Raw genomic sequence first — 10,719 nt, 5'->3', positions numbered from 1 at the left:
GAATGAGCCTAATGTTCAATCAATGTCCTCTCTGCCCAGGTGATCGCCAACAAGTCCGAATGCGACGTCATCTTCTACTCGGAGGACGAGATCCTGGTGCTTCGCGTCGAGCAGAACAACACCATCTTCCACGGCCTGTATAAGACGGGCCTTGACGAGTTCTACCGTTACCATCTCATACCGTGATTAATAAATTTCCAACAAAAACCGAGCATCAAAGGGTTTCGTCAGCTTCCTTTTCCCGCGTCTGGACCCTGATGGTAAAGGTCCAGAAATTCCCTTACCATTTCTTATTTCTTGGAAACAAAACTTACCATTTCAGGGACTTTTCAGTCTCATTCTGGCAGGATAAACAAGGTATATTCTATTCTATTCTAATAGGGTAAGAAGACTTCCCCAACGCTCCAATCCAAAGGACTGAAAAGTCCCTTTTATCTCCGCGGTCTAACCAAGGTCTCATATGTTTTGACTATGGGGAACATTTTTCTACTTACCAGGAGTTGATGATCTGTCGCTTGACGGTGTATTATGGGGAACATTTTTCTACTTACCAGGAGTTGATGATCTGTCGCTTGACGGTGAGGTTGTCATAGATGCCGGCAGAGGTCGGGTTGAGCACTTCGCCGCTGTTTACATCGACACCTACCGCCACCCCGGGTGCCTCGCCACACGCCTCCTGTAGCTTAACCAACGTGTCCTGGGCATCGAACCCGCTGTTCACCGCTGTGGAAGTCGAAACAGAGTTTTTTTTTAAAGAGGTTTGTCAGAGGGAACTGTAACTGCTATGGTCTTATCGTCCCGAAATATAAGAGAAGGAAGACAGGATAGGAGAAAGCCAGTCATTCCGAGACCGAAAATTATCCCATCAGGATAAAATCCGGCCCGGGAGGGAATCGAACCCGCGGCCTAGCGCTTACAAGACAGGCGCGCTACCTTCTCTATGCTAACGAGGTCTTTTTCGACCTTTGAAAAATACTTTTATTCAGTCTGGACTTCAGGGCTAGGGATTTTCGCAACATTTCGTTGGACCTCTCATTTGACCTAGGCTTGGATTTTCTTCCTTGTTGAACTCACCAATGGTTTTAGGAATAATGAGCAGGGCTTCGGCATAGGCCTGGATTCCTAACCGACTCTTTCCCTTCACCGTGTTCTTGTAGTTCTGAAGTGCATGCCAAGCGGCCACTTCGAATGCGCCCGCCCCTGGGACCACAGCACCTGCAAAACAATTTGTAACGCTTAGGTCGAGTTTTACCACCGTTGGTTGGCTCAGGATTGAGTTCAATCCGAAGTTGACCTGGGTGATGGGTATTAAGTTCAAAGTATAAATGGGGAAATCCTCGTTTCATCTCAATCCCTGCTATGTAAACCCCAGGATTAGACCAGTGACATCAAACCCTTTGAGAGAAGTAATAAAAATAAACAAATCCCCGACACCTCCGGCGTGCAAGCCTAGTCTGATACCCATTCGTCCACGCAGGTTGTTTCTTTTGTTCTCAATAATACTCCCTAGTTTTTTAGTATTGACCCAGCACCTATAAGAGGAACCAACCTCAGTGGTGCAGTGGTTAACGCGTTGGACTTTGGATCTCGAGGTTGGTGGTTCGAGTCCAAGTTAGGGCATAAAATTTATCTTGGTGTAATAATTGGGGAAAGATATTTGTGACAAGCATTTAAGTATGCTTAACACAATTGAAAATTCCTTCCTTCCTAGTGTTTTCGTGTTGACCCAGCACCCCAAGAGGGCAATATTGTGTCTCTTCTCGCCCATCATCCACGGGATGGACATGCTACGCCACAGACACACAGACCACACCAGTTTAATGCAACACTTACCGTCATCAATAGTATTCTTAATGGCTCTCAGACCATCGCGCACAGCATCCATGGGATGGACATCTACGACACAGACCACACGAGTCCAATGCAACACTTACCGTCATCAATATTGTTCTTAATGGCTCATAATTCATCGCGAACAGCATCCATGGGATGAACATGCTACGCCACAGACCACACGAGTCCAATGCAACACTTACCGTCATCAATAGTGTTCTTAATGGCTCTCAATCCATCGCGAACGGCATCCTTAGTTTGAGCCAGGGTGTGCTTGTTGGGTCCCTTGAGGAGAATGGTGTCTTTCCCTTCACCGTGTTCTTGTAGTTCTGAAGTGCATGCCAAGCGGCCACTTCGAATGCGCCCGCCCCTGGGACCACAGCACCTGCGAATCAATTGGTTACGCTTAGGTCGAGTTTTAGGATAAAAACTTTAGGCATATTCTATTCTAAAGGAAGCTCTTGGGTCGAGTATTACCACCGTGGATTGGAAAGTCGTGTGATGTTCACACCAGATTTTTTTGCACTCAACAATATAATACTTCCTAGTGTTTTTGTGTTGAGCCAGCGACTAAGAGGGCAATATTGTGTTTCTTCTCGCCCATCATCCACGAGATGGACATGCTACGCCACAGACCACACGAGACCAATGCAACACTTACCGTCATCAATAGTGTTCTTAATGGCTCTCAAACCATCGCGGACAGCATCCTTAGTTTGAGCCAGGGTGTGCTTGTTGGGTCCCTTGAGGAGAATGGTCACAGACTGGGGGTTCTTGCATTCTTCTACGAACGTGAACTTTTCCTCGCCCTAGAAATAAGTAATTAGAAAAATATTAAAATTGCCTGCCATGCAGAAGTTCCTGGGTTTGAATCCCACCATCGAAAAAAAATGCACTCATATTTCGTCTGCAACTATTTCAACGGGTCACTTTCTGGTGTTTCTCGTGTTGACCCTGCGTCTAAATAGGGAGTATTGTATCTCTTATCGCCCATCTGATGAGAGGCATACTACGGGATGGGCATGCTACGACAATCTGGAGGTTGGTGGTTCGAGTCCAAGTTATAAAATTTAGCGTAGTGTTAGGCGGGGAACGACATTTCTAACAAGCATCTATCTTCTGCTTCTTCTTAACCTTTTCCTACTTATTCTTAACCTAACCTTTTCCTACTTGTCAGTCTCTTCCAGGCAGCTCTATTGTGTACCTCATACCCTGTTAAGCATTTATACTTAACACAGTTAAAAATCTTTTTATTTTCTATATTTTTCATCATTAATATTATTACATTTTTTTTTTTCATACTTACCAGCACATGTTCGAACACGGAGCCTGCGTAGCCGAGGTGCGCGGGTTCGAGCCCCTCCACGCTGTTCATAGCGGTACCGCCACACGCTAGGGACAGGCGCTCCATGTTGCGCCTCTTAGCGCGGCGTAGCGCGATGATCCCCTCCCGGGCGAACAGGTCGAGGGACTGGGGGTCGATTCCCTGGAAGGGCAGAGAAAAACAATTTACATTTTAATATTTTTACACATAAAAAGCATCAGGTTTTTCTGGCGCAACCCTGTATTAGCGTCCACAAAGAGACTCTCGTACGTGTGTCAGGGCCGTATTTAGTCCCCCCCCCTTGAGCTTCATTTTTCTCCTTTACTGTATGTCAGACTCCGACCTAGGTGTTAACTGAAGGTAGTAGGGGTGACACGTTAGGTCAGTCACTCACTCACGGCAGGTATTGCATGACAGGCAAAAACGACTGAGCCCGGCCTGACACTGACAGGTACACCTGATCAGGTACTCCTGTCAGGGCTACCTGATACCTTATGAGCACACACACACACACACACACACACACACACACACACACACACACACACACCACCTGTCAGGTCTACCTGATAGTGAGTCACTGGCCTAACGTGATATTGTACATCTGTGGGCAGGAAACCTTCATAAAATTGCAGAGCCGTGGGTAGGGAACCTTCATAATTTGTTTTTTCTTTGAAGAAATTATAAGGGTGCATGCTAATGGGTGTTAGTCTGTTGTCTTGTCTCGTCATAATTTTGTAATTGTTTCGGAAATCATTTGTGAAACAAATTCGGTCTAAAGCTGTGTCCACACATGGTTGATCAACTGTTCGATAACGATCGCTGGTAGACTAAAAAAAAAAAAAAAATTGTATTACACAGTCAGGGGCGAATTTATGCATCTTAAGATTTACCTCGGCAATGTAGATGTCAGCTTGTTTGAGCAGCTCCCCAATGACCAGTACGGTGGAGGTGGTGCCATCTCCAGTCATGTCATCCATGGCGGTGGAGGCGCGCGCTATCAGAGAGGCAGTGGGGTGCTGGATTTGCTGGAAAATGGGAAAAAAATATCGAGGTTATAATTTAAAGATTTAAACTAGTGATTCCAGAGAACTCTATCTAGAACTCACTCAGGAATGGCCCATCTCAAGCCCAAATGTTCAACTTCTTTTTCGAGTGAATGCCCTTCGCACTCAACGTTTGCTATTCCTTTAGCAAGGGAAATTTCAGGCTGGTGTCCTCCCTGTGAACTGTGGGGGTGGGGGGGTGCAATCTTGAAAGTTCAGGGTTCCGCAAAGATGTTCACCTTTTGAAAAGGGTTCCGCGGGCCAAACTTGAAAATTTTGAGGTTAGAATGTTATCTAAATGGTGCTGCCAAATTGATGGATTGCTAGGAGATACCTAGAGAAAAATACAATTTCAAACAAAGGAAGGAAATATGTGTACAAATTTAGCCCATGGAACACCATTTGGCGAATTTTCGTTTTTTGGACGAAATTTCCGAAAACAAAAGAGTGTTCTCACTACACGTGTCACATCCCCCCCCCCCGACACAAAATGTCCTTGGAGGTAATGTAATTTAAGTGAGTGTTCCCACTACACACGACACGATTTTTTTCCCCGAACGACATCGACAAGAGGGAACGACCCTAACTGGAGAAACAATCGTCGTCTTTCGTTGAAGTTCCACCCCCCAGGAGAATTTTTTTAAAAAGCATGAACCTGAAGTTTGTCATTATACAGTCTACACATTCACATATCATGGGAGGATGAAGGTTAACTACTCACCTCTTCTCGTATTCCATGCTGATGTTGCATGTCAGGATGTGCGCGTTCTTCACGGACTTGGGCATGTCCGGGTGTCGCGCACCATGGTTCAGAACCACTCCCTTCACCAGAATGATACAAACATCACTCCGTTCACCAAACCATTATCCACTCACCTCTTCTCGTATTCCATGCTGATGTTGCATGTCAGGATGTGCGCGTTCTTCACGGACTTGGGCATGTCCGGGTGTCGCGCACCATGGTTCAGAACCACTCCCTTCACCAGAATGATACAAACATCACTCCGTTCACCAAACCATTATCCACTCACCTCTTCTCGTATTCCATGCTGATGTTGCATGTCAGGATGTGCGCGTTCTTCACGGACTTGGGCATGTCCGGGTGTCGCGCACCATGGTTCAGAACCACTCCCTTCACCAGAATGATACAAACATCACTCCGTTCACCAAACCATTATCCACTCACCTCTTCTCGTATTCCATGCTGATGTTGCATGTCAGGATGTGCGCGTTCTTCACGGACTTGGGCATGTCCGGGTGTCGCGCACCATGGTCCAGAACCACTCCCTTCACCAGAATGATTCAAACATCACTCCGTTCACAAACTATTATCCACTCACCTCTTCTCGTATTCCATGCTGATGTTGCATGTCAGGATGTGCGCGTTCTTCACGGACTTGGGCATGTCCGGGTGTCGCGCACCATGGTCCAGAACCACTCCTTTCACCAGACAACTATCGCCGGGGGTCTTGTGTTTCATCTCCATCAATTCGACCATATGCAGGTCCAAATCCTTGCCGGACTTGTGAATGGCCAGGATGGCATCGACACAGACCTATGGGGGGAAATTACAGATGTTCGAACTTTATGCCTGGCCAAACCGCTCAGCCAATTGCCATGAAACTTTCAAGGGGGGGGGGGGGTAAAATCACAGTTCTACTAAACACTCTCAATGAAATGATGAAAAAGAGGTGAGGTTAACGTGGGAGTTTCTAAAACTAAAACTAGACTACTAGACGACCAAAAAAGGAAAAACAATAAGTACAAAAGTTCATATTATTAAAGATATGTCTGAAATGCCTGAACCCTTCAACTCGCGAAAATAACCAAGGCAATCGAAAGTCCTTCTAGACTGCCCAAGTTGGGGTCACCTAACTAAAATGAAAGATAAATATAGTAGAACCCTCCCTAATGTAGGACCCTTAACTAAAAAGAGAATTTCTCCAATGTAGGACTCTTCCTTCAAATAAGGGAAGGGGGCCCTTATCTTTGCCACCCCCACTTAACCGCCTTCTTTCACAGTACAACACCAAGAACTACATGAAGAACAAGGCTCGCTTCACCGAGCTCGGGATCTTCAAGTCCATCGAGCTCCCGGAATCGGCGGAAACGGCCGAACGGAAAATGAAAGAGGCGTTCGTGTTGCATCGGCTCAACGAGAAGCTCAAGGTGAAGAAGGGGGAAAGGCGGCTTGGGATAGACGAGGTGCTGATGCAGCGGGTGCTAGAACAGAGGGCCGCCTGGAAGAACGGCACATGGACGCGAAGTACGAGGCGCACAATGGAGACGGTCACTGAGCCGCCCACAGGTGGGTCGGAATTTACCAGGCGGGAGGAGCTTGTAAAAGTTGAAAGACACTATCACGCCACGCACGTGAGCGCATGGGGAGTCACAAATAGGTAGTTCAAGTTTTTCCATAATGTTGTAGGTAATTTCGTTCATGATAGCCACACCGCTCTCATTCTCACGTCACGTGAGTTTTTAACCTTAACTTCCGTTATGCCCGATCTTACCACTGGGAGCTACTAACACAGTGTCAAGAGTTCTCTTTGAATTTCACCCATTTTATTTATTTGCACAGATAGGTAGGTACTCCTTGAACTCTGGATTAACTGAAAACTCTCTGTGGTAAAATCAGGACTTCTATCTGTTTTCTAGAGCCAACCTTCTTAATGAACATCAACCAGGACTTACCGGAAATAGGAGAAACTCAACTCTACAGCGACCTAGTGGACACAGGATCACTGGAAGAACCGCTACCTCAAGAACCACCTGAGGGAAAAAAACCTGTGCCGCAAGAAAAACCTGAGGGAACCCTCGACGGTGGCGCTCCAAACAACGCAGTGGCAATCGACGGAACTCCCAACACACAAGTGGCACATGAAATAGGAACTGCCGACGGTGGCGCTCCAAACAATGCAGTGGCAATCGACGAAACTCCCAACACACAAGTGGCGCACGGCCGGGAAGTTCCCACAGGGGAAGCCCGCACGACAGACGCGGAGCAACGCATCTATCTCGGTCACTTCGACGTCCACCACTTTCTCCGCCACAAGCCGGACTGGCCCGTCCAGCATCTCATCGCCCGCACGGACCCCGACATAGACAACCTAACCCGCGCGGAGCTGACCACGACCCGGCCCACCTTCCCGACTTTCTCCCGCGGGACTTACACTCTCCCGCCCGCAGGAGAAATTCCCACCGGCTTCCAGGGACCGTATCATTTTGACCCGATGAGGTCGGCTATCACCGCGCTGTTCTTGCGACTCTACCAGAGACATACGCCGAAGCCGGAGGCGTGGCACAGCAAGTTCTACTCCCCGGTCGAGTATCATGTCCCTGTGATATCAACACCCAAGGTAAATCTTTGTTTGAACCCATAAAATACACGACTCAGATTAGACTGATGGGGTAAAGAGTCTTAAACAGATAAGGTTGGTTTTCGAAATGTCTCGCTTTCTGCTATCCTGTTTTCTTTTTTTTTTTTTTTTTTTTTTTTTTTTTTTTTTTTTCAAGAGGAGGTTAACAATTAGAGTCCTATTCCCAAACTGCCAATAACCTTTCATTCTAACTTGAAACCTTAGAACCAGCCTAGGTACATAATGCCGTCCCAAACACTATCAATAAACCTAACCTAAAGTTAACCCAAACAGACCAAAACATGAACCTCCTATTTCTCGCTCTAACGGTGACTGTTTACGTATGTGATGACGTCAGAGGCACCCGTGACGTCACAGCATCCGAGGAAAATTCGGTGGAGGAGAAAGTGGAACACTCTGTGGAGGGCAATGTACACGAGAACAAGAAGAAATACTACCTCGTATCGGACGAATCCACGAGTACTGGGTAAGTTGGGTGGCAGAGAATGCCCCTAGGTGTTAAAAAAAAAAAAAAAAAAAAAAAACATCCTCCCCCTGTCGTCAGGTATCAAACGTAACGCCTCCATATGGTGGCGCTACAAGCCGCTCTTCCACTTCGCCCCAGTCACCTACTTCGACACCATCACCAACTATTCGGCCAACGCGTCCATCGATGGCCTGGTCAACGATTTCTATCAAGCGGAGCCAACGGATATACGCGACTTTACCCGACTGGAACGCAAGGTAATATTATTTTCTGCCAGCTTAGTTAGCTTGGTTGGTAGCGCGTCTGCCTTGTAAGCGCTAGGTCGCGGATTCGATTCTCGCCCAGGGCGGATAGGTATAATTGGAAAAATCAAACCTTTATCGCGACAAAAACCTGCGCGGGGTCAATTTCTCATAATGAAGGGATAAGGTGCGTTGGAACGGCTGGCTTTCTCCTATCCTGTCTTCCTTCTCTGTTCGATTTCGGGACGATAAGGCCCTAGCACTTACAGTTCCTTCTATCAAAGCTCTCTTTTTTGTAGAACCAACCTCAGTAGTGGTTTCGTAGAGTCGAATAACCATTCTTTAGGGCTGTTTGTCCCTACACTCAAGCCTCAAAATGAGATTTTTGGGAACTGGTGCATTCAACGTGCTATCTCCGCCGGCGCTGTTCAAATTAAGAATGCCCTTTCACTTCCCTCAGGTGATCTACTACTACGAGCGGCTCAAGAACGTCACCTTCGCTCCGTGTAAGAAGTACGTTCCCATCCTTGGTGATTTTGATATCTCCCGCTCCAGATACCAACCTGAAACACAGAAATAAGTATGCTATCAGAAACTTAGAAACGGCTTAATAGGTTTTACTTTCTATTACTACAGTACATTTTTATTTATTTTTTATGCGCTTATTTAGATAGCTTTTTTTAGTGTATCTAACATTGTAATTCTATGTTGGCACACTATAATAAATCTAAATAAAAAAAAAAATAGTTTTCATATTAAGCTAAGAGCTAAATTTATTAAATATTTACGGATTTTTTCCTTTCTCTTTTACAACTTCTAGATATCAAGATTAATCCATTCGAAAAACCCGGAATGGATTCACATAGGGGGGCGAGAAAAACCCTCTTCAACAGCAACGAGAACAATTTTTTTCTTTTTTTTTTTACTTTTGTATATTCTGACGTCACAACCTCTTTTTTTTTACGATAAATTGAAATAGAACTAGCAAGTATAGATATTAGTGAGGAAGGACATGATGTAATTGATTGGGAAGTAGGGGGGGTTCGAACCAAGACCTGCTAACCTGACTTCTCCCCCGTGTTCTATATTGTTATAGGTACGGAGGAGAAGGAGGTGGCAGCCCCGACAGAACCCCCCAGGGCCCCGACCAAGACCCCACCAGAACACCCGAGGGACCCGTAAATACCGACCAAGACCCGCTCCGTGTGGGCTCTTCGTTCATCAGGAGTACCCGTGGTTGACGGCCATACCGGAAGGCGCCGTCAATAATAGCCAAAGTGACGTCATGATAGCTCTTGTTCCGTTTTTAGAAGCCACAGGTGAGAATGTTGAACGAAAGAAGGGAGTTCCAAGTTTTAGGCCAGCCAAACACACTATCAAGTAGACCTGACAGGTACACCTGATGAGCACACACACACACTATCAGGTAGACCTGATCAGATGTACCTGTCGTCAGGTCTACCTCATAGTGAGTGATGGCTGGCCTTAGCTCATTTAAGTGGAACATTTCAGATTCAAGTTGTTTGTCCTTCTGTCACGCGATAACTCTCTGTGAAACCGCGGGTTAATTTTCCCGAAGGCCAATCATCAATAAATAAACAATGAAAAAAGTGAAAACAAAGAAAAGGGGTTTTGGATGAAAAGAAAAAGGGAAAAAGTGGTAAATGCTGAAGACAGGAAAACAAGCACATCGCACAGAAGGAGAGGACAAAACAAATGACATGTTTACAACATGATGAAATGTGAGGGAGAAAGAGGTTCCCTAACAACCAGCCAGGATTAAGTAAAGATTTAACTCGATGCCAGAATCGCGATATAATCTCGATTGTATCCGGATTTTAGACGGAAATAATCCTGTTTAGTTATTAGGGTATAGGAACAAGACCAAGCGAAACTCGACAACCAAACCAGAGCATCCTTCAGAGCCATCTAACCGAAATAAATGCGTCCATCATCCTTGAAGACCTTTCTAGCGACAATGATCCCAACAGAGACTCCCAGCCCAAAGGTGGTGATCCCAGCAACCAATGTCCAGAGCTTCCAATTGACATCCAGAGCCATCCAACCGAAATAAACACTTCCATCATCTTGGGAGACCTTTCTCCCGACAACAACCCCAACATGCCACTGTCGTGCTCGATGGATAGCGAATTTGACACCCTACCAGTCGATAACTTGAAACTCACAAGCGGCACAGAAGCCTCTAGCCCGCGTGAAGACCCTTTCAGCAGCAATGATCCCACACCACGCGGCACGGAAGCCTCCAGCCCGCCCGACTCACACCCCTCCAGCGCTTCCCCCGTGGCCCGAGCGGTCACCTCTCCTCGGTACACTCGGAGAGGGGAGGGAGCCTTCGGCCCCACGCGGGCAGGACGTGTCCGCCGCGGGAACATTCGATACCGGGAGCTGGAGAGTGATTGGGGGGATG

General features: G+C 46.6%; 1 protein-coding gene across 1 annotated transcript in view; it reads right to left on the bottom strand.

The window, feature by feature from the left end:
- LOC103515848 (T-complex protein 1 subunit zeta) overlaps positions 1-10,719 on the bottom strand; it is a 44,119-nt gene that overhangs the window by 2,371 nt on the left and 31,029 nt on the right. Inside the window, exons 2-15 of the mRNA XM_026828423.1 lie at positions 8,743-8,854; positions 8,137-8,294; positions 7,377-7,542; positions 7,082-7,313; positions 6,258-6,496; positions 5,544-5,758; positions 5,235-5,331; positions 5,080-5,180; positions 4,925-5,021; positions 4,051-4,185; positions 3,140-3,334; positions 2,495-2,642; positions 1,075-1,215; positions 552-723 (exon numbers count right to left, since the gene is read on the bottom strand). Coding sequence (XP_026684224.1) covers positions 552-723; positions 1,075-1,215; positions 2,495-2,642; positions 3,140-3,334; positions 4,051-4,185; positions 4,925-5,021; positions 5,080-5,180; positions 5,235-5,331; positions 5,544-5,758; positions 6,258-6,496; positions 7,082-7,313; positions 7,377-7,542; positions 8,137-8,294; positions 8,743-8,854 — 2,208 coding nt within the window. The remainder of the gene's footprint in view (positions 1-551; positions 724-1,074; positions 1,216-2,494; positions 2,643-3,139; positions 3,335-4,050; positions 4,186-4,924; positions 5,022-5,079; positions 5,181-5,234; positions 5,332-5,543; positions 5,759-6,257; positions 6,497-7,081; positions 7,314-7,376; positions 7,543-8,136; positions 8,295-8,742; positions 8,855-10,719) is intronic.

The sequence above is a fragment of the Diaphorina citri genome, unplaced genomic scaffold (genome assembly GCF_000475195.1).
Source record: "Diaphorina citri unplaced genomic scaffold, Diaci psyllid genome assembly version 1.1 scaffold1426, whole genome shotgun sequence".
In the NCBI taxonomy this organism is placed as follows: Eukaryota; Metazoa; Arthropoda; class Insecta; order Hemiptera; family Psyllidae; genus Diaphorina; species Diaphorina citri.
The sequence above is the reverse complement of the archived record's forward strand: the minus strand, read 5'-3'. Positions and strand labels throughout refer to the sequence as shown.